This window comes from Pleurodeles waltl, chromosome 3_1 (assembly GCF_031143425.1).
Source record: "Pleurodeles waltl isolate 20211129_DDA chromosome 3_1, aPleWal1.hap1.20221129, whole genome shotgun sequence".
Taxonomy (NCBI): Eukaryota; Metazoa; Chordata; class Amphibia; order Caudata; family Salamandridae; genus Pleurodeles; species Pleurodeles waltl.
Genome location: NC_090440.1, coordinates 1,976,243,759 through 1,976,270,516, shown reverse-complemented (window position 1 = coordinate 1,976,270,516; position 26,758 = coordinate 1,976,243,759). Strand labels below are relative to the sequence as shown.

Here is a 26,758-nt window from a genome sequence, read left to right as displayed (position 1 = left end):
CCTCCTCTGCAGTACCGACCTTCTTCTAGGGACATAAAGTCAAGCCAAGAAGGAAATTCTGGGCTATTTCCATCTTCTTCTCTTCTCCGTCAAGGCCCCATTGTTTATCCTGCCTATACCGTTGACTTTACGACTTTTCTTATTAATGTTTTCATTCATTATTCATAGTGTTCATTATATACCCATATTATTGTGCTCTTGAATTTCAAACATAATTTATTTCATGAATATTTCAAATTGTTTTCCTCTGAATTACAATCGTTTCCATCCTAAACATATTAATTACCTTTAAGTTTTACACAAATACTCGAGTGCGTGCCAAGACACATCCCATTCAGTGCTAGTCGGATTCTGAAAGATCCATCCTATTCTTATTCATTCGTTGAACAGTAGTTGAGCTGGAATCTTTTACTACATAATTGCAGTTATTAGAAACATGACTTACTGCTTGTATTGTATGTTTGCTACAGTGTGCAGCCAACGGAGTGCTAAGAGGGTCTGGAAAGCAACTCATGGGTGCTGTGGTCTTTGCTGTGGGATATTATCTGATCGGTTTCCCAGTAGGAGCTGCTTGCATGTTCCCCGCAAAACTGGGCATCATAGGTAAGATTCTTTTGGAGAGATCATATTTGAATAAAATCTGCAGACTTATTTTTTTATTACAGTAAGGTGGACTCGATGAAAAGTAGACTTATGGGTCCATATTTATGGAACCTGAGCACCATTTATTTTGGCACTAAAGCGGTGCTAACATAACTCCATATTTATATCTTTAAGCTAGACTCATCTAGCATCAAAATATTGGAGTTAGCACCATTTATAGGATGCGCAAACCCATCTTGGGTCAATGAGATGAAAGGTAGGCGTTCCCGTCCTAAAAATGACTGTAGCCTCCCAGCGCCATTTTTACCTCCCCGTGCATGAATGACGCGCAGGTGGGAGGAGGGCCTAAATAATGGTGCTAAACCCGCTTAGCACCATTATTTAACGCCTGGGTCAGACCAGGCGTTAGAATGCAGGTAGCCTCATTTCCATGGCTAAAGACCATGGAATAGGCACAAAGATGCCCACCCCAAGCCCCAGCAACAACCACACACACCACAGGAGGAGGGATCCCATCCCAGGTAAGTTGCAGGTAAGTGCATGTGTATGTGTGTGGTGTGCCACTGGAGGGCCCTCACTTGAGGCCCCCTGTCTGGCACTGGGTATGTGGGGCTTGCCCAGGGGACACTGGTCCCTTGTGGTGAGCACTGGTGTGTTGGACATGACTCCTGTCTATACTTAGAGTCATGTTTTTTGGCTGCTTGTGCTTCAGAAAATGACGCTGGGCTGATTAACAGCAGAAATGATGCCACTGACCAGCCTAACATCATTTCAGACCCACTAGCACTATTCACCCTAACGCCATCCACCCCCGGCTAGCGTCTTTTTTTTAGCCATTCCTTAGCGCCATTGTGCCTCATTTCTTAAATATCGCAGCCTGGTGTGCAGGCCCACAGTGAAGTGTAACACTATGGCCGCCGCGGTGTTAGGCTGCCTGCACTAGTATGGCCATGGTCCCCACTAAAAACAGTCAAGGGCGCTCCAGACAGCCCCCCACCCACTGAAAATTTGTCTGCGGGCGCCCATTCTGCTGCATGATTAAGAAAGGAAGAAGTGCGACATACTTAACATTGAACAATGCATTCCTGATTTTACCGTGCGCTGGCGCACAATGTGCTGCCTATCACCAACACAGTCACCCCTGCACCATGCTGCAAAGGTACCTGTGTTGTAAGCAGGATTGTTTTTGTGAAGAAAGGTGCACTTTCTTGCACAAAAACAATCCACTCAGGCATTTTCCTCTTTCTATATGTGCTGAAGAATGCATCACATATATAAAGAGGCAAAAACAATGAGAAATAAACATATATATCTTCTTGTTACACCTCACCTGGGGAGGCAAAGCAGTTTTGGTGCATTCCCAGGTCTAACCCTTATGGTAAATCTGGGAATGTGACAAACTCCATGGGTGTTGCGTGGGAACACCCATGCACCACCCATGGAACACCTCCCTGGGAGCAGAGTAATGTAACACAGCGATTTTCACTGTGTTGTGTTACTCTGGATTTATCAAGCCACTCCAGGCCACACAAGGTGGCCTTCATGGCTTGATAAATCAAACTTGAGGGTTGTGTCACCCTTTCTCCCCAATGCGTGGCATAAAAGTGATACAACCCTTTGATAATTACTCCCCTCAGGACATAAAGTGCCAGGGATAGGGGGTCACAAAGACTGCATCCTGAATGGAGTTGCAGGGCTTTCTCGTATCCTATAGATGAACTGACAGACTGGGTGACAGATAACGCAGTTATCCACCTTAACAAACAGGCTTTAGCAAGGATGTGGATACAACCACAAATACATTGATTCTTTCCCTTCTTATAGATGCTGCAAAGGGTACTAGCTCATCATTATATGTTTGCTTCATTGACTATTCTTCAGCCTTTGATCATATTGATAGGAAGAAGTGCTGCGAAAACTTGCCAAAATAAATATTCCAACAAGCCTCTTCAATCAGCTGATTCTCTTGCATACCGATACTTGGGTCCAAGTCAAGCTGGGGGAGGGTGATCATCTGTTGAGAAGGATTCCAATTTCAAAGGATCTTAAACAAGGCTGTCTATTGGCCTGCTGTTTTTAATCTTTTCGTGGTGGATCTGCCTTCCCAATTGGACAATTGTAACTCCCATAGTCCATTGATAGGTGGATACACCCTCTCGAACTTACTATATGTGAATGACCTTTTGTTAATCATTCAAACACTGATTGGTCTCCAACGTTTATTAGATGCCACTCAAAACTAATCTCTTAAAAATGGCCTGAGTATTAACTGAGATAAATCTAAGATTATGCAATTGAATCAAACAAGGGTCCACAAAGTTATCATTGGCATTTGGGAGGACTACGGCTAGAGACAGTAAAGAAATATAAATTCCTGGGGGGTCATAATTCATACCAAGTGCACATTTATTCTGCATAAAGAGGCCCTGAAAAGAAGAGGAACCGCAGCAGAAGCGAGTTTAAAAAATGTTAAGAGCAAAACAGTTGGTCCAAGTTTGATTCCACTGATCCAAGTAACACATGCAAAACTCATCCCTATGATCACCTACGGGAGTGAATGCATGATGTGACAGGACACCAGAAACTTAGACAGCATTATCACAGAAGCTTTGAGGCTGATCTTCAACTTTATCAAAATATACATCCCTGGCACAAATAAGGCTCGAATTCCGACTGCAGACACAACAAGTTGCACGTAGAGGAACATACATTGAAAGTTTGTTTAAGATCAATTTTTTGTGATGCTGTGGTGGCGCTATGGCCTGCTCCTTACTTACAAGTGACGTTAGGCCACTATTTGTGGCTTAAATGCCATCTTGTAAATACGATACTTCACACAAATCCCTTTGTTTTGAAGGGGCAAGCAATGGGTGTGCCCTCAGCAACAAGCATTGCATTTTGATGCTGTCTCAGATTTACGAGTTTCGTAAACCTAAGGCAGCACCAAAATCTAACAGGGGTGGCGTTAGCAAGGCGCAACGAGGAGGAATACGTTTTTTGCTTTTTTTGCAAAACGCACAGAAAGAGCAAAATGGCAGATGTCTGCGTTGAGGAGTGTGATTGTCTATGTGCGGGAATATGTTTCTTCCTGCACATAAAAAATCATTTGAAAATGATGCTTTGGGACTTCTATGGGTGCCAAATCGGCATCCGTGATTGTTTATGTGCAGGAAGGGACATCTTCCCGCACATAGACAATCACACTCCTCAACGCAGACATCTTTGCACGATGGTGCAAGGATGCTTGCGCTGGCACTGGAAGCTAAATTTAGCACCAGTGCAGGGGACAACACTGGGGTGTGCCGTATTCAATTAAATATAGTGTATCCCTGCGTTGTGAAAATGACAGAGTGTGGCTCTGCCTATTTTGGCGCAGCGCCGCGCTCCGTCATTTTCCTATGAATATGGGCCTAAATGCTTATTTATGGAACGAACTGCAGTCAAAAAAAAGTTGCACAGCTAGGGACTATCTTCAGCAATCAATAGAAAGACTAGATCTGCGTGAAACCTGTGATTCCTCCCAGCAACACCATAGCTTTAAGCAATTGATCATCAAAACGGTTAAAAAGATCTCTATGGCAGAGGACAAAGCACTGCAGTCAAGAAGGACGCACAGATTGTGTATGCTGCACAATTACTCGATCACAGTCCTGCAACTTTACCTAGGTGCAGGGTTCTCTAATGCAATCAAAGAAAAGCTATTACGGTATCGACTTGGTGTTCTTCCTTCCTTGCTGCACTTACCACCATGGAAGCGCCCATGATCTGATTTCAACTGCCGCTTGCGAGAGGCGGGAAAGGAGGATATAATACATTTGCTGTGCAGTTATTAAAGCGCCTGTTTAACACCATTGGAATAAAATCATGCAGACAAGCAGTAAAAGAGTATTTTGAGGGCACTAGAGTCCAGTTGGTCTGCCACTTTGTGAGATTCCTCATCATCACCAATAACAAGCTAAAACATTGTGACTGGACACCGGATGAACAGACCTCTGACTGGAAAATGCGGATGTGCCCTAGCTAGGAATGGTTTCTGAGCTCATAATCTTCCAGTAAAAGACTATATTAGACAAGCAGTGTATAAAATGCAAACATGTGTGAGTAAATGAACATAATGAGCCTGTATGCACAAATTCTGGACAGTGCCGTCTTTTTATAAAAAAACAAGTCTAGTTTCAGGTGGATGCTGATTCATTTTTATATGGATAAACCTGGAACACTATGGCCCATATTTATGTTTTTTGCCGCAAAACTGAGCTAACGCAGTTTTGCGCAACAAATATTGCCGCCGGCTAATGCTATTCCTTAGGGCCATCTTAACGCCATATTTATACAATACTCAAGATGGCGCTAAGGAATGGCTAGCGTCTGGAAAAAAGACGATAGCCGGGCTGGGATGGCGTTAGGGAGTATAGCGCTAGTGGGTCAGAAATTACATTAGACTGTTTAGCGGCAAAATATATGTCGCTAACCAGCCTAACTTCATTTTCTGATACACAAGCTGCCACAAACATGACTCCTGTTTAAGTGTAGACAGGAGTTATGCCCACCACCCCAATGGCCAGAACAGGGAACCAGTGTCCCCTGGGCAAAGCCATTAGACCCAGTGCCAGTCAGAGGGCTCCATGCTAGGGGCCCTGAATGGCACACCTAAAACTTATAAAAAATACTTACTTCTACTTACCTGGGATGGGGTTCCCCATCCTGTGGTGTCCCTCTCGTGTGGGTGGGGGTGTTCCTGGGACTTGGGTTGGGCATTTGTGGGCCCATTTCATGGTGTTTGACCATGGAAATGGGTCCACAGCCATCCTAACGCCTGGTCTGACCCAGACATTAAATAATGGCGCTGAGCAGGCCTACAGCCATTATCTGGGCCCACCTACTCCTTGCGCGTGGTCTCTGCGCCGGAGTATAGATATGGCGGTAGGGGGTTAGAGTCATTTCTAGGACAGGAATGCCTACCTTGCAGCTCATTGACACAAGGTGGGTTGGTGCATCCTAGAAATGGCGCTAAGCTCAATATTTTGACGCTAGACGTGTCTAGCGTCAAAGTATAAATATGGCTTTAGGTTTCCGCTGTTTTTGCATCAATATATATGATGCTAAAACGCCGCAAGCAGAGTATAAATATTCCCCTATGCACTTTACTTTAGTTTGCACTAATTACTCTTGTTTAAACCTCTACACTGACATTCTACACAATCATCTTTTCTCTTCTAAAAGTTTTTATATAGTTTCTATGGATGTTTTTAGTACAAATGTTTTGATTAACTGTGCACTTGAATAAAATAAAATGAATAAAATGCTGGTATCATATAGATGGTATATGTAGGCATTAATGTAAAAAGCCATTGTAAATTATTGAATACCCAGTTGCATTTTACATATTTAGATTTCAGGTACAGGGAAATGCTTTTAATGGATAAAATGCTTTATCCAAAATCACATGACTGTCAATGAAGTGCCAAAGTTGGGATTCTATCCAAGGTTTCCTCGTCTAAAGTCAGCTTTGCCACTTGACCAGATGTGTTATTTATTTATTTAGTAGTTCTAAATAATGCCTACAATCCCAAGAGTTCCAGAGTGATTTAGGCAGAACAGTAACATCGAGGAAGACAACAATTTCAAATCAAACAAATACTCAATGTAAGCAGCAGAAAATGAGCATACTGACAGAGGTTAATATGAGGACAGAATATAGTAGCATAATGGGTTAGCTTGCGCATAAATAGTGGTGATTCAAAAGCAATAGTTTTTGATCATTTTCAAATGAGAGGTAGTAGGTAGTAGTACGGACAGAGGAGGGAATGGAGTTCCCAGAAGCACAGCCAGAGAGTTATTGATTCAGAATGCATTTTTTGTTGAAAGCAGTATTCTGAAGAAGAAGAGAGTCCCCACTACGTAGTACACAGGATTCCATTTCATTCCTCACTGTCTTGGCCAGGTTTTGTGACTGATTAGTGCCTAATTTAGTGAAATAAGCCAGCTAAATTGTAGATACCCCATGAATTTTAGAAATTGAGAGAGGCTGCCATCTTCCAGTCTGGAGAAAACTACTGATTACGCCACATCCTTTGTTTATTTTTGTGGGATGAAAGGTTGTATCACGTGGAAGAGTCTAATATGACAGTGTGCATTTTGGCCATGTTATATATGTGTCTGTGTAAACTAAGACAGCTTTCTGGACTAAAAGGAAACATTGAACACTTTCCGTTCACAGTATAAAGGTTTGTGGGAGGATCCCTGAGTTTGCACAGGTTGAACATAAGGTGTTGTGATGTCGTTCCTCAACTGCCCTTCGATAATTCATGACCTCCATTTGGTCATCTTGGGCATACAAGCTCTTTATACCAACATTTCTTAACAGGAAGCACTACGGGTAGTTACTCGAACTCTAGACTTAAGAGAACAACCACACTCTGGGGCAGATTTACAAGTTTTAAAAGCCCCTAGCGCCACATTACTATCATTCTTTTATGCTAATGTGGCATTAGGAAGGCGTTTTTGGAGCGTCAGATTTACAAAGTGGGGCAATGCATGCATTGCGCCACTTTGCTTCCCCTTGCACCACATTATGCCTGCGCTAGGAATAATGTATGCAAGGGGGCATTTCAGCGTTAGTGTAATCTACGAGATTTCACTGGACCATTTTTGGCGTCATTTTTAATGCCTGCTCAGAGCAGGCGTTAAAATGACACACCCATATTAACCTATGGGCCTCGTTGCACTTTGCTCCACTGGCGTAAAACATTTTGACGCTAGTGGATCAAAGCACCACAGTAGTGTCAAACATTTTGAGGCTATTGGCCTAACGTGCGCCATGGTGTCATTAGGTGGGGCATTTTCTTGTAAATCTGCCCTCTGTTCGTTCGGAGTTCACATTCATCTTACTGAGATTACATTGTCCAAGAATGTTTTCCACTCATGAACACTTTTAAATACCGAAACAAAGGAGTAGCGATGGGTGTTGGGTTTGCTCCTGATCTAGCTAATTTGTTTATCGATGATTGGGAGCATACACATCTATACAATGAACAAAATCCCTTTATACCAAATATCACTATGTGGCGTCATTACATCACCTGACATACAATTTACTATGCAATATGACACCAATAGCATTGACTTCCTTGACTTGAACATAAAAGTAGGCGATGATACATTGTATATTAGTTTATATAGGAAGCCTACCGAGAAAAACACATTACTCATGTATTCAAACCACCATCCTAGGGTACTTTGGGACAACGTGTCCTATTGGCAGTTCCTGAGACTGCATAGGAATTGCACAGTAAAGAATGATTTCTTTCAGGAATCTGACTTATTGATAGCCTGTCTACTTGAGAGAGGTCACCCCTCAAGATTACTAAAACATGCACATAAGAGGGCATGGTACAGCAATAGAGATGGCTTCCTGGTCACGAAAATCTGACAGGACCGGATAATTTCATATTTGTTAGTAAGCACTTTCAATACTTATAGCAATGCTATGAATAAGGTGGCACTGAGGCACTGCATCTGATTGAGGAGACTTTAAATTGTACCAAACTTCTGCTCTGTTCAATTAAAAGAGGGATGTCCCCTGACACCCCATCCATACATTCACAGTGCGGCCTTCCATCTATAAAGGATCGTTTTAAATGTGGCAGGTGTACTGCTTTTAAATTCTGCTTTGAAACTAAGAGGTTTGAACTTAAAAAGTGAATATTGAACTGAATGCATTTTCTAACTGCAACAAAAGCGGAGTAAGCTATGCCATCTATCTGGTGCTGTTAGCGCATCCGACCTTAATAAGTAAACTTACAAGGGAGATGCAAATAGGTTGATGAACCTTTTGACTCTCTTCGAGGTTTTCCCACCATCTCCTGTACATGGAGATCAATAATCAATACCAAACAATAACATTAGTAATCAATGGGAGTCAGAAATTGCCACACACCATGACCTTGTAGTCATGAAAAACCACGCTTTTATGTAAAAGTTAGAATATTTATTTCCCTATATTAAAAATGCTAATGTAACATAGGTTAATCTCAAAATCAATTGATAAACATACAGAAACAACACTGGCTGTCCAAAGCGGCGAAATAATTGCTATCTAATCAACGCTTGAGCTACTACTCATTCTAAGGTTACAGTGCAAATTAATAGCAAGAATAACTGCGCCAAATATATTACATACATTTAGTTTCAGCAAAGAAAAGACATCCACTGTTATTACATGTAGCAAACTTCATCTGTGGGAATCCTAATTAACATCAGATTAGAATAGCATGCTTGGGCTTAATGCAATACAATTTAGTCAACCCAAATTTGGAAAAACATCTAACTATGGCTCTATTAAATAGCGGTTAGTACCTAGAAACAAAAGCAAATAGACATAGCAAACATCATCAGGGATAGTATACCTCTCCTCAACTGGATCGGCAATCTAAGATAGTCTTCGTCATCAGGACATCAGTCTGGTCAGCGAGGCAAAAGGATTCAGCATCAAAGTTAAGAAAAGGTAAAGTCTCTTTAAGCTGTACAGTTAAACACTTCTCTTCTCAAGACGATCAATAAAGTAATGGCCTTTCAGCACGATAGAAAATGAGCAAATGTGCTGTCTTCCCTCAGTGCAGTCTGGCTAAGTTAGGTTTCCTAAAACTACTTCCCACATCTGAATTGGTTCAAGAATCGCATGTCCACAGTTTGTTCAATAAAACTAAAACTTAGAATCTACAATTTTACTAGTCCATGGTTCACATATTGAAAAGTGGCTCCTCTTGCCCCGCTCCCGTCATTCGGCTCATCAGGTAACAATATTGTTGCAGCTTATGCTCCAGTCAGTATGGTCTTTAGCTTCTCCTGGGAAGTCACTCTCACACACATCACATTAAACATTGTTGCATTAGCAAGTACAGCATCTTCTAGCAAGCAGTTCCCATGAGAAAGACCTTTAGCTATGAGCACTTGGTCAGCACAATTTAATTCTCTAAGCAGACATTTTAATAAATGCCTAAGAAATACAGCTTTATATGAGGCCGTGCAACTAGGCTAAGGCCTACAATTAATAAAGCTAATGCATAATACATAAACCTTAATATGACATATTATTACATTAATCAAACATAAGCTCATCATTTCATATTAACCCCTTCGATGCCAGGCCTTTTCCCCCTCCTGTGCCAGGCCTTTTTTTGCCTATTTGGGGCAGTTCGTGCTTAGGCCCTCATAACTTTTTGTCCACATAAGCTAACCAAGCCAAATTTGCGTCCTTTTTTTCCAACATCCAAGGGATTCTAGAGGTACCCAGACTTTGTGGGTTCCCCTGAAGGAGGCCAAGAAATTGGCCAAAATACAGTGAAAATCTTGTTTTTTTCAAAAAAATTGGAAAAAGTGGCTGCAGAAGAAGGCTTGTGGTTTTTCCCCTGAAAAAGGCATCAACAAAGGGTTTGCAGTGCTAAACTCAGCAGCTTCCCAGCTTTCAGGAACAGGCAGACTTGAATCAGAAAACCCAATTTTTCAACACAATTTTGGCATTTTACTGGCACATACCCCATTTTTGTAATTTTTTGGTGCTTTCAGCCTCCTTTCAGTCAGTGATAGAAATGGGCATGAAACCAATGCTGGATCCCAGAAACCTAAACATTTCTGAAAAGTAGACAAAATTCTGAATTCAGCAAGGGGTCATTTGTGTAGATCCTACAAGGGTTTCCTACAGAAAATAACAACTGAAAAAGAAAAATATTGAAATTGAGGTGAAAACACATCAATTTCTCTCTACGTTTTACTCTGTAAGTTTTCCCTGCAATGTCAGATTATCGAAAGCAATATACCGTTACGTCTGCTGGACTCCTCTGGTTGCGGGGATATAGAGGGCTTGTAGGTTCATCAAGAACCCGAGGAACCCAGAGCCAATAAATGAGCTGCCCCTGCAGTGCGTTTTCATTCTATACCGGGTACACAGCAATTCATTTGCTGAAATATAAAGAGTAAAAAATTGCTATCAAGAAAACCTTTGTATTTCCAAAAAGGGCACAAGATAAGGTGTTGAGGAGCAGTGGTTATTTGCACATCTCTGAATTCCGGGGTGACCATACCAGCATGTGAATTATAGGGCATTTCTCAAATAGATGTCTTTTTTACACACTCTCCTATATTTGGAAGGAAAAAATGTAGAGAAAGACAAGGGGCAATAACACTTGTTTTGCTAATCTATGTTCCCCCAAGTCTCCTGATAACAATGATACCTCACTTGTGTGGGTAGTCCTAGCGCCCGCGACAGGAAATGCCCCAAAGCGCAACGTGGACACATCCAAATTTTTGAAAGAAAACAGAGGTGTTTTTTGCGAAGTGCCTACCTGTAGATTTTGGCCTCTAGCTCAGCCGGCACCTAGGGAAACCTACCAAACCTGTGCATTTCTGAAAACTAGAGACCTAGGGGAATCCAAGGAGGGGTGACTTGCGGGGCTCGGACTAGGTTCTGTTACCCAGAATTCTTTGCAAACCTCAAAATTTGGCTAAAAAAACACATGTTCCTCACATTTCTGTGGCAGAAAGTTCTGGAATCTGAGAGGAGCCACAAATTTCCTTCCACCCAGCGTTCCCTCAAGTCTCCCGATAAAAATGATACCTCACTTGTGTGGGTGGGCCTAGCGCCCGCGACAGGAAACACCTCAAAGCGCAACGTAGACACATCCACATTTTTTAAAGAAAACAGAGGTGTTTTTTGCGAAGTGCCTACCTTGAGATTTTGGCCTCTAGCTCAGCCGACACCTAGGGAAACCTACCAAACCTGTGCATTTCTGAAAACTAGAGACCTAGGGGAATCCAAGGAGGGGTGACTTGCGGGGCTCGGACCAGGTTCTGTTACCCAGAATCCTTTGCAAACCTCAAAATTTCACATTTCTGTGGCAGAAAGTTCTGGAATCTGAGAGGAGCCACAAATTTCCTTCCACCCAGCGTTCCCCCAAGTCTCCCGATAAAAACAATACCTCACTTGTGTGGGTAGGCCTAGCGCCCGCGACAGGAAACGCCCCAAAGCGCAACGTGGACACATCCAAATTTTTTCAAGAAAACAGAGGTGTTTTTTGCGAAGTGCCTACCTGTAGATTTTGGCCTCTAGCTCAGCCGGCACCTAGGGAAACCTACCAAACCTGTGCATTTCTGAAAACTAGAGACCTAGGGGAATCCAAGGAGGGGTGACTTGCGGGGCTCGGACTAGGTTCTGTTACCCAGAATCATTTGCAAACCTTTAAAATTTGGCAAAAAAAACCCATGTTCCTCACATTTCTGTGGCAGAAAGTTCTTGAATCTGAGAGGAGCCACAAATTTCCTTCCACCCAGCGTTCCCCCAAGTCTCCCGATAGAAATGATACCTCACTTGTGTGGGTAGGCCTAGCGCCCGCGACAGGAAACGCCCCAAAGCGCAACGTAGACACATCCAAATTTTTGAAAGAAAACAGAGGTGTTTTTTGCGAAGTGCCTACCTGTAGATTTTGGCCTCTAGCTCAGCCGACACCTAGGGAAACCTACTAAACCTGTGCATTTCTGAAAACTAGAGACCTAGGGGAATCCAAGATGGGGTGACTTGCGGGGCTTGGACCAGGTTCTGTTACCCAGAATCCTTTGCAAACCTCAAAATTTGGCTAAAAAAACACATGTTCCTCACATTTCTGTGGCAGAAAGTTCTGGAATCTGAGAGGAGCCACAAATTTCCTTCCACCCAGCGTTCCCCCAAGTCTCCCGATAAAAATGATACCTCACTTGTGTGGGTAGGCCTAGCGCCCGCGACAGGAAACGCCCCAAAGCGCAACGTGGACACATCCAAATTTTTGAAAGAAAACAGAGGTGTTTTTTGCGAAGTGCCTACCTGTAGATTTTGGCCTCTAGCTCAGCCGACACCTAGGGAAACCTACTAAACCTGTGCATTTCTGAAAACTAGAGACCTAGGGGAATCCAAGGAGGGGTGACTTGCGGGGCTTGGACCAGGTTCTGTTACCCAGAATCCTTTGCAAACCTCAACATTTGGCTAAAAAAACACATGTTCCTCACATTTCTGTGGTAGAAAGTTCTGGAATCTGAGAGGAGCCACAAATTTCCTTCCACCCAGCGTTCCCCCAAGTCTCCCGATAAAAATGATACCTCACTTGTGTGGGTAGGCCTAGCGCCGGCGACAGGAAACGCCCCAAAGCGCAACGTAGACGCATCCAAATTTTTGAAAGAAAACAGAGGTGTTTTTTTGCGAAGTGCCTACCTGTAGATTTTGGCCTCTAGCTCAGGCGGCACCTAGGGAAACCTACCAAACCTGTGCATTTCTGAAAACTAGAGACCTCGGGGAACCAAAGGAGGGGTGACTTGTGGGGCTCGGACCAGGTTCTGTTACCCAGAATCCTTTGCAAACCTCAAAATTTGGCTAAAAAAACACATGTTCCTCACATTTCTGTGGCAGAAAGTTCTGGAATCTGAGAGGAGCCACAAATTTCCTTCCACCCAGCGTTCCCCCAAGTCGCCCGATAAAAATGATACCTCACTTGTGTGGGTAGGCCTAGCGCCCGCGACAGGAAACGCCCCAAAGCGCAACGTGGACACATCCAAATTTTTGAAAGAAAACAGCGGTGTTTTTTGCGAAGTGCCTACCTGTAGATTTTGGCCTCTAGCTCAGCCGGCACCTAGGGAAACCTACCAAACCTGTGCATTTCTGAAAACTAGAGACCTAGGGGAATCCAAGGAGGGGTGACTTGCGGGGCTCGGACTAGGTTCTGTTACCCAGAATTCTTTGCAAACCTCAAAATTCGGCTAAAAAAACACATGTTCCTCACATTTCTGTGGCAGAAAGTTCTGGAATCTGAGAGGAGCCACAAATTTTCTTTCACCCAGCGTTCCCCCAAGTCTCCCGATAAAAATGATACTTCACTTGTGTGGGTAGGCCTAGCGCCCGCGACAGGAAACACCCCAAAGCGCAACGTGGACACATCCAAATTTTTGAAAGAAAACAGTGTTGTTTTTGCAAAGTGCCTACCTGTAGATTTTGGCCTCTAGCTCAGCCGGCAACTAGGGAAACCAACCAAACCTGTGCATTTCTGAAAACTAGAGACTTAGGGGAATCCAAGGAGGGGTGACTTGCGGGGCTCGGACCAGGTTCTGTTACCCAGAATCCTTTGCAAACCTCAAAATTTGGCTAAAAAAAACACATGTTCCTCACATTTCTGTGGCAGAAAGTTCTGGAATCTGAGAGGAGCCACAAATTTCCTTCCACCCAGCGTTCCCCTAAGTCTCTCGATAAAAATGGTACCTCACTTCTGTGGGTAGGCCTAGCGCCCACGAAAGGAAATGGCCCAAAACACAACGTGGACACAACATATTTTTTCACAGAAAACAGAGGTGTTTTTTGCAAAGTGCCTACCTGTGGAGTTTGGCATCTAGCTCAGCCGGCCCCGGGAGGGGGGGGCAGAAATGCCCTAAAATAAATTTGACCCCTCCACCCCCCCCTGCCCGGGAACGACCCTTGCCTACGGGGTCGCTCCCTCTGCGTGACATTGGCGCCAAAAAACAAATCCCCGGTGCCTAGTGGTTTCTGCCCCCTTGGGGGCAGATTGACCTAAAATTGGCCAATCTGCCCCCAGGGGGGCAGAAATGGTCTAAATACAATTTGCCCCCCAGGGGAGCGACCCTTGCCTGATGGGTCGTTCCCCATCTCTAAAAAACAAACAAACAAAAAAAAAAAATTGCCCTGGCTCCTAGAGGTTTCTGTCCCCCCCCGGGGGCAGATCGGCCTAATAATAGGAAATGGGCTAAAATAAATTTGCCCCCCCAACCCCCGACCCTTGCCTACGGGGTCGCTCCCCCTGCGTGACATTGGCGCCAAAAAACAAATCCCAGGTGCCTAGTGGTTTCTGCCCCCTTGGGGGCAGATTGACCTAAAATCGGCCAATCTGCCCCCAAGGGGGGCAGAAATGGACTAAATACAATTTGCCCCCCAGGGCAGCGACCCTTGCCTGATGGGACGCTACCCATCTCTAAAAAAAAAAAAAAAAAAAAAAAAATCACACAAAAAAATATTGCCCTGGCGCCTAGAGGTTTCTGCCCCCCCGGGGGCAGATCAGCCTAATAATAGACAGGGGGGGCAGAAATGGCCTAAAATAAATTGCCCCCCCCAGGGAGCGACCCTTGCCTAAGGGGTCGCTCCCCTTGCGTGAAATTCACGCAAAGAAAAAACTCCCTGGTGTCTAGTGGTTTCTACCCCCCTTGGGGGCAGATTGGCCTCATCAAAATAGGCAAATCTGCCCCCAAGGGGGGCAGAAATGGCCTAAATATAATTTTCCCCCAAGGGGAGCGACCCTTGCCTAAGGGGTCGCTCCCCACCTAAAAAAAAAAAAAAAAACGTATTTTTTTTTTATCCCTGGTGCCTAGAGGTTTCTGCCCCCCCTGGGGGCAGATCGGCCTAAGAGTAGGCCGATCTGCCCCCAGGGGGGGCAGAAAAGGCCTTCACGAAAACATGCCCCCCCTGGGAGCGACCCTTGCCCAAGGGGTCGCTCCCTTATGACAATATCAACAAACAAAAAAATCCCTGGTGTCTAGTGGGGTTTCAAAAGCCGGATTGCAAGCAATCCGGCTTTTGAAACCCTCAGAGAGACTTCAAAGGGAAGGAAATACATTTCCTTCCCTTTGAAGCCCTCCAGGCCTCTCCCACGTGATTGAAAGAGAAATGCTTATCTTTTCTCTTTCAATCGCTTCCAGCGCGATGGGGGAGGCCTCTGTGACTAATCAGCGCGCGCTCGCTCGCTGACGTCACAGGGGGGTTTGGGGGGGGGGTCGGGATGGAAGGGGAAGATCATCTCGTCCAAGGCATAGAAGCGGTTAATAAGCCATTAATAAATACACTTCGTGAACATTGGCAGCCACAATAGTGGTCGCACCTTCAAATGCGTGCATTATTTTTCTCTACGTTAATACAATTTCTACGCAAATTCAACATCCAGAAAACACGAATATACATTAATAATATCAATGTTAACAATCCCTCCTTTGATGACTAAATATGTCATCACATCAACTCTTCACACATAAATTCTTGCTTCAGCTAAAATTCTGTCATCTCTAGCCCTTCAAATTTGCGTTCATTTTTTTAATTTCCCCTAAACAATCTTCCCTTTTCTTTTCTTCCTTCCTCTGATCATTCTTTGTCTTTTTCAATTTGATCCTTTTACATAATTTACATATTCCCCATGCTCCAATTATACATATCACAATAATCAATATTCCTTGTATTATTTTCAATAATATCCCTTTCCCAATGTTGCTGAGCCTATTTCCCACTGAAGTAAATCCTTTGCCAACTTTCTCCCAGACACCTGGTTATTTCCACTCCTTCAAATCAGAACTTTCATTAGTTAGATTAGTAAGCAAGCTTCTAACTTCTTTACTATTATCAGGAATAAATGAGCAGCAATGTCTAGAATTGAGCATTTTGCACACTCTGCCATCCTTTGCTAAAAGAATGTCTAACGCAAGACGGTTCTGAAAAGTCATAGCTCTTTCAGCAGCTAATTCAGTATCTATCAGGAGTATGGCTCCTGAAAAATTTGTCAGCATGTTATCCACGATAGTAGACAACTTTCAAATCTTTATTCAGAACAACTCCTACTGAAGGAATCCTTGCTCCAAATATATCTCCTACTATACTAGAAGGAGACTCTCTCCTCTCTCTAATGTGATGTAATTCAGTCATTTTTGGAAATTTCTTTAAGTCGTCTAGTTGGAATATCTTTGGAAAATCTATTCCCAAGTAACATGTGCCATACCATCCTCTTGGAAGACGGTAATAAGCATTAGGCCCACAGATATAATATATACCAGGAATTGCTGGATCCTGTCCACTCAACATAAATGTTCATTTACTCCGAAACAAAAACACATGTCTACATTCACTCGTTCCCACAAATAAAGTGTCAGTGCAAGATTTAGGTTTAGACACACAAAGCTTCCCTAAAGCTTCACCTAAAGCTAAGTTCCCTTGTGTTCTAATTGCACCATAAGCATAATCATTCTTGTAAGTCCTTCTCTCTAAACCCTTTTCTAATTTCTCCTTCAATGCCTTTTTCCTGTCATCTGTGTGATCTAAGAAGCTGTTCTCTAAAGGTGTAAGCAAGCATGTCAGGTTATTTCTATGGGTGTAAGCTGTGCCAAATGTTGATGTAGGTTCAAAGAAACTCCAAACTAATTCTATGTCATTATCTTTATCTACTCTACTCAGGTATCTAATTATGAGGACAAATGAAATCACCACATCATGATTGGAATAGAAATACTGTATGTACTCCTGGTTATAGAATCTTGTTAGTAACAGACTACAAACTATCCGATAAGTAAGAGACAAACTATGATAGGTAACTCCTTCTTCGACTGATGAAGTAATCTGCGTACAGACATAACAATTCTTCGCATCCATCAGTTCAACATACTCACTCAATAAGCGATAGAAGACAATAGAAGAAAGAATGGGCATTACTTACACGGAGATACTTCTCATCTAACCTAAACCTCTGTTAATGTAGCAGTTGTCTCTAAAGCTGAAGTATGGTTGGCTTTACTCTTGTAAAGGACAGTCATACCCACAATCAATATGACGCACAATATTGCACACACAATTGCCAAACCAAATCTCATGTATTTACTGCACCTGTTTTTCCCACCCTGATGACTAAGGTTACTCATGATCTGTAAAGAATCAGAAAGTAGAAGAGAAAAATTTAGAAACTATGCAGCAAAAATCAACTCAACTCCTTCCCCCTCGGTCTGGTGTTTGCTCTGTTTGTCTCTCAAATTCGCCTAATTCTGGGAAGCCCTCCTCTGACGAGACTCTCCTGCTGCCTCAATAAAGATTGGCTCACTGTCACCCTCCTGGGGCTCTTCTCCTTCATCTCTCACAGGAGTGACTGAACCATCCTCAATGGGCACAGATCCAGTTTCAGTTCCTCATTCTTCTCTTTCTGGCTCTGAGGATTGTGTGGTCGTTGTTGGCACTCTCAACAACTCCTCCTCACCGTCCAAAGGACTGACCACTTTCTTCGTATGGCTGGTGTGGATCCAGTTCAGAACTCCTGCACACTTCACAGTTGTGGGAGGGGTCAGAACCACATGGAACGGGCCTTTCCAGCTAGGCTCCAAACACGTTTTCCTCACGTGTTTCCAGACCACAACCTAGTCTCCAGCTCTCAGGTTGTCTCCTGGGTCATGGATTGGTGGCAGTGTCGTGGCTTCCACCTGCTGAGAGAAAGAGCGAACCACTACAGCAAGGCCTTTGCAGTAGTCCAACACCATATCATCTGTAATGCTCAGAAGTGCATTTGCAAGAACCGCTGGCAACCTCATTGCTTGGCCCCTGAGGATTTCATGAGGTGGCAATCCTGTCTTCCTGTCAGGTGTGTTTCTCATCATCATCAGAACTAAAAGTAGTGCGTCAGGCCATTTCAGATTCATGGATACACATTTCTTTGCCACACTTGATTTCAAGGTACCATTCATCTGTTCCACTGGTTCTGATGCTTCAGAGGGTAACTACAATGCAACTTCTACTCAATATTGAATGCTGCTCACAGTAATTTGATTACTTCATTGTTGAAGTGAGTTCCCCTATCTGATTCTAAAGGGATCGGAAACCCAGAACGTAGTATCAGTTCCCTAAGCAATAGTTTCACTACTGTGAGTCTGTCATTTCTTTGTGTAAGAAACGCTTCAATCCAGTGACTGAAAATGCAGACAATCACCAACACGTATCTCAAACCTCCATACACAGGCATTTCAATAAAATCCAATTGCATTCTGCTGAATGGACCGACTGCTCCTCCAATGTGGCTCAAGTTAACCACTGTCCCTTTTCCCACGTTCATTTGCTGGCTAACGACGCAACGATGGCACACTGCTTCAGCAACTTGTCTAAACCTTGGATTGAACCAATTATGCTTAAGCAGATGAATCATGGCATCCCTCGCAACATGTGCTTGACCATGATAATATCTAGCCATTTGGGACAACAGACTGTTCCGCAAAGCCAATTGTCCCTCTTCTGGAATCCACAGTTTTTCCTGTCTCTGCACATATTTCATTTTGCTCCATGGTCGTTTTTTCCTCCCTGTCGACATTATTCTGCAATGTTTTCCATCCTTCCAATGTATCTACCACATGTAATACAAAACTTGGACATGTTTCATCTACTTCAGGTGGCAATTCCCACTTATCCTTGAACGATATACAGTTCAATTCATAAAATCTTGTGACTTGATCCGCATATCCATTTCCCATTGACACAAAGGGGGTCATTACAACCCTGGCGGACGGTGTTAAAGCGGCGGTAAAACCGCAAACAGGCCAGCGGAAAAAAAAGGGAATTATGACCGTGGCGGAAACCGCCAACAAAGACAGACACTTTAACACTCCGACCGTCACGGCGGTACAGACAAGCAGCGCGGCGGTCACCGCCAACAGACAGGCGGAAGACAAAGTACCGCCCACAGTATCACAACCTACCAATCCGCCACCTTTTCCGGGGCGGATTCACGGTGGATAAAAACACGGCGGAAACAGCCATTTCAAAGGGAAAACGCTCACCTCAACACACTCCACGAGGAAGGAGGGCACCACGGAGCCGGAACTCCAAATGCTCCCTGCGATAGTCTTCCTGCTCCTCTACGATCATCAGCAACGCCGGCGCCGAAGACAATGGTGAGTACTGCACCTACGACATAGGGGAGGGGGGAGGCAAAAGTCAGGGACACACACAGGCAACACCCCACCCCCACCCTCACCCACTACAACACACACACCAATGCATATCCAAACATCACAGTAACAACCCCCAACCCCCCCGGAAGAATGCAAAGACAAAAGGAAATGAGTTGAACCATTGTAATGTATCAAAATACAGTAAGCTAATATATACAGATATATATACACATTCAACAAAATATACCTCACAATTAGTAGTGCAGGTATGCACCATTCAATGTCCGTGGACCACTGGGCCCAAAATGCATGGGCGAGGCCCACATCAGATACCTGACCAGAAACGGAGAGAACACTGCTGGGGCATCAGATACAACAGGCACCTCAGGGGGAAGGGAAGGGGGGGCACCTCAGCCAGATGACAGCACCACACCAGATCCACGACGGGGCTCCATGCCCATTGATGTTTCCTGGGGAGTGCAAAGCCACAGTCTCTCAAGTCTCTACAGTGGGTGGTTTGCCCACTGTACCATCCTGGGGAGTGCAAAGCCACAGTCTCACAAGTCCTTTCAGTGGGTGGTTTGCCCACTGTACCATCCTGGGGAGTGCAAAGCCACAGTCTCACAAGTCTTTTCAGTGGGTGGTTTGCCCGCTGTACCATCCTGGGGAGTGCAAAGCCACAGTCTCACAAGTCCTTTCAGTGGATGGTTTGCCCACTGAACCATCCTGGGGAGTGCAAAGCCACAGTCTCACAAGTCTTTTCAATGGGTGGTTTGCCCTCTGTACCATCCTGGGGAGTGCAAAGCCACAGTCTCTCAAGTGCATGACAGTCTCCACTGGTTCTGGAGGGGGATTGGTGTCTAGAGTGCAGCACTCACCCTGTGACGGTCCCAGTTCCGTCACTGCCCCTGCCGCACATGGGCTACCGGTGCTTGACTTGGCGGTGCTTGCCCTGTTCAGTGGTGCTTGCCATGGCAGTCTTTGCCCTGTTCAGCGGTGCTTGCCCTGTTCAGCGGTGCTTGCCATGGCAGTCTTTGCCCTGTTCAGCGGTGCTTGACTTTGCAGTTTCTGACCTGCTCAGCGGTGCTTGCCATGGCAGTCTTTGCCCTGTTCAGCGGTGCTTGCCCTGTTCAGCGGTGCTTGACTTTTCAGTCTCTGACCTGTTCAGCGGTGCTTGCCATGGCGGTCTTTGCCCTGTTCAGCGGTGATTGCCCTGTTCAGCGGTGCTTGACTTTGCAGTTTCTGACCTGTTCAGCGGTGCTTGCCATGGCGGTCTTTGCACTGTTCAGCAGTGCTTGACTTTGCTGTCTCTGACCTGTGCAGCGGTGTTTGCCATGGCGGTCCCTCATTGCCCAGCGGGGCTGTGGCTGCCGGGGCCGTCCTGGGCACTGACTCTGGCGGTGGTCTCCTGACCAGTGACGATGGGACTGCCCTCCTGGGCACTGACTCTGGCGGTGGTCTCCTGACCAGTGACGATGGGACTGCCCTCCTGGGCACTGACTCTGGCAGTGGCGTCCTGGCCAGTGACGATCGGGCTGGCGGTGGCCTCCTGGCCAGCGGGGATGATGGTGGCCTTCTCCGCGTGCTGCTCTTCCCAGACTTTGGCACTTTCTTCTGCCCCTTCCCCACCTTGGGAGGAGTCGCAGCTGAGTCGACACTTCCCCCGGAACCCTTGTGAGCGGCTTTGCCGGCTGGAGTCTTCCCCCTATCTCGTCGGGCACTGTCCAACTTCTGGTGCTTCACAGGGGGGGGACTGGCTGTGCTTTGACTCCATGTCACACTGGCTGCCCTGGTGCCCGGTGCACTCCACATACCTCTAACAGGCACCACTGGTACCGGAGATTTTTTGGCTGAGGTGCCAGTACGGGACCTATGAATTGGAGGGGGTGGTGGTGGGAAAGAGGTCAACGTTGCTCAGGAAAAGTTTCTGACGAACACTGGGATGGGAAGCTGGAGGGGGTCTGGGAGTAGAGGAAGAGGAGGTGGGTGTAGGAGGTGTAACATTTGATGATTTGGGTGCAGGTGCATGTTCTGGAGGCTGTCGTGAGGTGGATGGATGTTGGGTGTGTGTATGCCCGCGTTTGTGTACTTTGGGAGGGGGCGTCACAGACACACTGGGAGAGGACACAGGGGATGTGTAAATGGTAGTGGGGGTGGTGAGTGCAGGTGAGCGGGGTGTGGTGGTGGTTGTTCTGGTGTGAGTCCTAGTGGTTGTAGTGGTAGTGCATGCAGGTGAGAGTGTAGACGACACTGGGAGGGAGGAGCGAGACGAGGAGGAGGGGGACACAGTGGAGGCAGTGGATGTTACTGTGTCTGTATGTGGGTGATGCTTGTGTGAGTGCCTGTGGGATGTGTGGTGCCTGTGTTTGCCTGAGCTTCCCTTGTGTGTTGAGGTGTGTGCAGGCTGGTCTGATGGTGTGCTTGGGATAGGCAGAGGTACAGGGGATTGGGTTTGGGCGGAGGAAGTTGGAGGCTAGAGAAAGGGACAATGGCTGCCATCGGTGCTGAGGCCAGAGATTGCAGGGTTCAATGATGGGCAGCCTGATCAGAATGAATGCCCTCCAGGAATGCATTAGTGTGTTGCAACTCCCTTTCTACACCCTGGATGGCATTCACAATGGTAGACTGCCCAACAGTGAGTGACCTGAGGAGGTCAATGGCCTCCTCACTGAGGGCAGCAGAGGTGACAGGGGCAGGGGCTGAGGTGCCTGGGGCGAAGGTGATGCCCACCCTCCTGGGTGAGTGGGCATGGGGCGAAGGCGAAGGCTGAGGGGCTGCTGGGAGGGCGGTGCTGGTAGGGGAGGTGGCAGCTGTACCTGTAGAGGTGGGGGGCACAGATGTTGCCACCACCACAAGGGAGCTCCCATCGGAGGACGAGTCCGTGTCGCTGGTTGCTGATCCGGTGACCGCCGTGAAGCTCCCCTCACCCTCCGTCCCACTAGTGTATTCTGAGTCTGTGGTGTGGCCCTCCATGGCCATGTGGGATGCAGCCCCCTCGTGCTCTGGTGCCACTGTACCTCCGCCTAATGATGCTGATGCACAAAAGAACAGGGAGAGCAGAAAAAGGGGGGGGGGATGACAGAAGAAAGACAGGTTGAGTGCATGGCTTACCGCTACCGTTGGCGGACAATACAGACACAGCAGCCCCCTGCACTACGCCGCGCTGTTGGGCTCTACAGATGCAGTTCCTGGGATATGGCCTACATGGCTATGGTGGACATCTGCACACATAGATGACACAGGGGCATGTATACCTGTACTTGGCACTCTACAGAGGTGGGGTGGAGTGGCACATTGCCTGCATTACGGAGGGGCCTAGCTTATGGAACTCGCCCTGGCCTAGGGAAACCCACAGCCCTCCCCCCCACCCAGACACCTTCACTGCGCGAAAGGCGGCTGAATGATGTTGTACTCACCCCCTTGTGTCTGCTGTGATGCCCTCAAGCACCCATCCAACTCAGGGTAGGCCACCGCCAGGATCCGGAACATCAGGGGGGTCATGGTGCGATGGGCACCCCTCCCACGTTGGGAGGCCATCCTCAGCTGAGCCTCCGCCGTCTTCTTGCTCCAGCGGCGAATGTCCTCCCATCTTTTACGGCAGTGGGTGCTCCGTCTCTGGTGGACCCCCAGGGTCCGGACGTCCTTGGCGATGACACGCCAAATATCCTTCTTCTGGTGGGCGCTGACCTACATGACATGTACTGGGGAAGAAGAGAAGTCATTACCAACTGCACCGTCGAAGTGAGTGGCCCACATCCCTACCCTTGCCATGTGGCACATGCATTTACAGTCCTTCATGCTCGCAGAACTCTGCCCCCTTCCTTCTTACAACCAGCCCTCTCCACCCAGACATAGCCCATACAACTTGCACCCTATGTACTCACCTGTTGGTCTGGAGGACCGTAGAGTAGCGTGTACTGGGGACGGACCCCGTCCACAAGCTTCTCCAACTCCTGTGCAGTGAAGGCAGGGGCCCTTTCCCCAGACGCACGTGCCATTGTCTCTTCCAGACCGAGGTCACAGCAGCACTTGCAGTATAGGTCCTCACCTGTCAAAGATCAGGTATCGAGTGATTCAACAGATAGAAAATGGCAGTCACATCCGCGGCGGTGACGTCCGTGGCGGTGCGTATCATCACCGCCGGCGCACTTCGTCATTGGCTCCTGGGACCCATAGGGTCCAATGTTAAACAATGCAGCATTGCACAGCGGTCTTCGACCGCCTACCGCGACGGTGTACAACGCCAGCGCAGTTACCTCACATCCCATTGTCCCAGTTTAAAGGTCAGGCAGCCGCCATTTCAGGGGCCCACATGGCTTCATTTTCAACTGTGTCACACATACTTAGGGCCTGGACTCAACACACATACAGACAACTTTTTCGATTATGTTTCGTGTTCTGTGTAGCTGTGGGTACATACCTCTGAGTTGCTTGACTCTGTGGTCGCTTTTGTCCTTCCTAAGCACAGTCAGCTGGGACATGTGAGGAGATGGCGGAATCCTCCGGTGTACCGACAGCTGGTGGACCTGTTGACAAAGGAGGAGCGACATTTAATCATCACCTACAGGTTTGACCGTGCCACAATCCAGGAACTGTTTACCCAGCTGGAGCCAGACCTGATGTCAGCAATCCGCCATCCCACAGGCATCCCCCCTCAAGTGCAGGTGCTATCAGTGCTCCATTTCCTTGCAAGTGGGTCTTTTCAAACAACAGTGGCCATGGCATCAGGGATGTCCCAGCCTATGTTTTCCAACGTGTTGTCCAGAGTGTTGTCTGCCCTGCTGAAACACATGAGGAGCTACATCGTTTTCCCTCAGGTGGAGGATTTGGCTACAGTTAAAGGTGACTTCTATGCCCTTGGACATATCCCTAACATCATAGGTGCCATTGATGGGACCCATGTAGTTCTGGTACCCCTCCACGGGAGTGAACAGGTGTACAGAAACCGGAAGAGTTATCATTCAATGAATGTACAGAAGGTGTGTTTGGCAGACCAGTACATCTCCCAGGTAAATGCTATGTTCCCTGGCTCTGTGCATGACGCCTACATCCTGTGGAATAGCAGCATCCCTTATGTGATGGGTCAACTCCAAAGGCCCCGTGTGTGGCTATTAGGGGACTCTGGTTACCCCAACCTGTCATGGATACTGACCCCAGTGAGGAATCCCAGGACAAGGGCAGAGGAACGCTACAATGAGGCCCATGGGCGAACTAGGAGGGTGATTGAAAGCACCTTCGGCCTCCTGAAGGCCAGGTTCAGGTGCCTCCATATGACAGGTGGTTCCCTATTCTGCTCACCAAGGAAAGTGTGCCAGATCATCATCGCTTGCTGTATGCTTCACAATCTTGCTTTGCAACGCCAGGTGCCTTTTCTGCAGGAGGATGGTCCAGATGACGGTGTTATGGCAGCTGTTGAGCCTGTGGACAGTGATGAGGAGGAAGCAGAGGAAGAAGACATTGACAACAGGGACTCAGTCATACAGCAATATTTCCAGTGACACACAGGTGAGAACACTTTCTTGCCTACTACAAGTACTTTCACACTTCTACCTCTATCCTGTCTGTCAATTGCAAGCAATATTTGGTAACTGAGTTGTACATTTCCATTACGGTTTCACAGGTGTGGTTACCAACGTGTGTCATCTGCTTGCATCTTTCATGGACTTGTGATGTGTGACATAGGTATGTTGACATTACTATTGAGAACGGATTTGTCACTGTCATAGCTAATACACTTTTTCTAAATCACAGATTGACTCCAGATTGTTTTGTGCTTCAAGGGTGTTTATTGAATTGCTAATTATTGGAGGGGGTGGTAAAATGGTGAGGTGTGATGGTGGAGGAATGTCCATGGCAGAGTCCAGTCTATTAGTCTCACAGGTGCATTGCCCATATGGGCATAGGAAGTGGAGCTGGGGCAGTTCCAATATGGACAGGGTTACAAAGTGGGACAGTGGGATGACAATCAGGGTGGTCTCATTTATTGGCGGGGGTCTTGCCATCGTGCTCTGTCCTGGATCTCAGGGACCGCTTGCGGGGTGGTTCTCCATCTGCAGGGGGTGGGATGCTGGTGTGGTGGTCCTGTGGCGGGGCGTCCTGTCCACTAGCGCCGGCGGAGGTGGTGGGCAGTTCATCGTCCATGCTAGTGTCAGGGGCCCCTTGGAGTGCCACGGTGTCCCTCATGGTGTTCTGTATGTCCTTCAGCACCCCTACGATGGTGCCCAGGGCGGAGCTGATGGTTCTGAGTTCCTCCCTGAAGCCCAAATACTGTTCCTCCTGCAGGTGCTGGGTTTCCTGAAACTTGGCCAGGACCGTAGCCATCGTCTCCTGGGAGTGGTGGTATGCTCCCATGATGGAGGAGAGGGCCTCGTGGAGAGTGGGTTCCCTTGGCCTGTCCGCCCCCTGTCGCACAGGAGCCCTCCCAGTTCTCCTGTGTTCCTGTGCCTCCGTCCCCTGGACCATGTGCCCACTACCACTGTCCCCAGGTCCCTGTTGTTGTTGGGTTGGTGGGTTATCCTGGGTTCCCTGTAGTGGTGGACACACAGCTGATTGACGTGTCCTGGGTACGGAGGTATGGGCCCGCTGGGTGGGTGCAGTGCTGGTGTTTCCAGAGGGTGTAAGGTCTTTGTTGGGCTGTGCCTGTGTGAGGGGAACTGACTGTCCCGAGGCCCACGATGGTCCGGGCTGGTCATCCGGATCCAGTTGGCCAGAGCTGCTGTCATCACTGTGGGCCTTTTCTGTGGGTGGGGTAGAGATGTCTGGACCCTCCTGTCTGGTGACGTTAGGTAGTGGTCCTGCAGGGGTGTAAAAGCATGATTATTGCATGTGTGTGTGTCATGGTGTGCAATGGGTGGGTGAGCGTGTACCCCAGTGCTAGCATTCCTGTGTGGGGGCTTGTGTGATGATGGTTGGGGGGGTGTTATGGGTATGTGCAGTGGGCATGCTTTAGTAAGTGGTGTCCATGCTTTGTTGTGTCATGCAGGGCTTGGTGTTGGGATGGGTGGTTTGTGTTATTAGTACATTAGTGAGGAGTTGGAGTGATAGGGGAGGGGGCGAGGGTGGGGGTGTGTGATAGCATGCAGGTAGGGTGGGGGATATGATAGTTAAGATTTGACTTACCAGTGTCCATTCCTCTACCGACTCCTCCGAGGCCCTCACGATGCATAATGGTCAAGACCTGCTCCTCCCATGTTGTTAGTTGTGGGGGAGGAGGTGGGGGTCCGCCACCAGTCCGCTGTACCGCGATGTTGTGCCTGGAGACCACGGAATGCACCTTCCCCCGTAGGTCGTTCCACCTCTTCCTGATGTCGTCCCGATTTCTTGGGTGCTGTCCCACTGCGTTGACCCTGTTGACTATTCTTCTCCATAGCTCCATCTTCCTAGCCATGGAGGTGTGCTGCACCTGTGCTCCAAATAGCTGTAGCTCTACCCGTACGATTTCCTCCACCAT

At 47.0% G+C, this 26,758-nt stretch overlaps 1 protein-coding gene across 1 annotated transcript in view; it reads left to right on the top strand.

The window, feature by feature from the left end:
• Positions 1-26,758, top strand: part of LOC138283650 (multidrug and toxin extrusion protein 1-like) — a 446,218-nt gene that overhangs the window by 358,618 nt on the left and 60,842 nt on the right. The window contains exon 14 of the mRNA XM_069221586.1: positions 471-603. Within this exon, the coding sequence (XP_069077687.1) occupies positions 471-603 (133 nt within the window). The remainder of the gene's footprint in view (positions 1-470; positions 604-26,758) is intronic.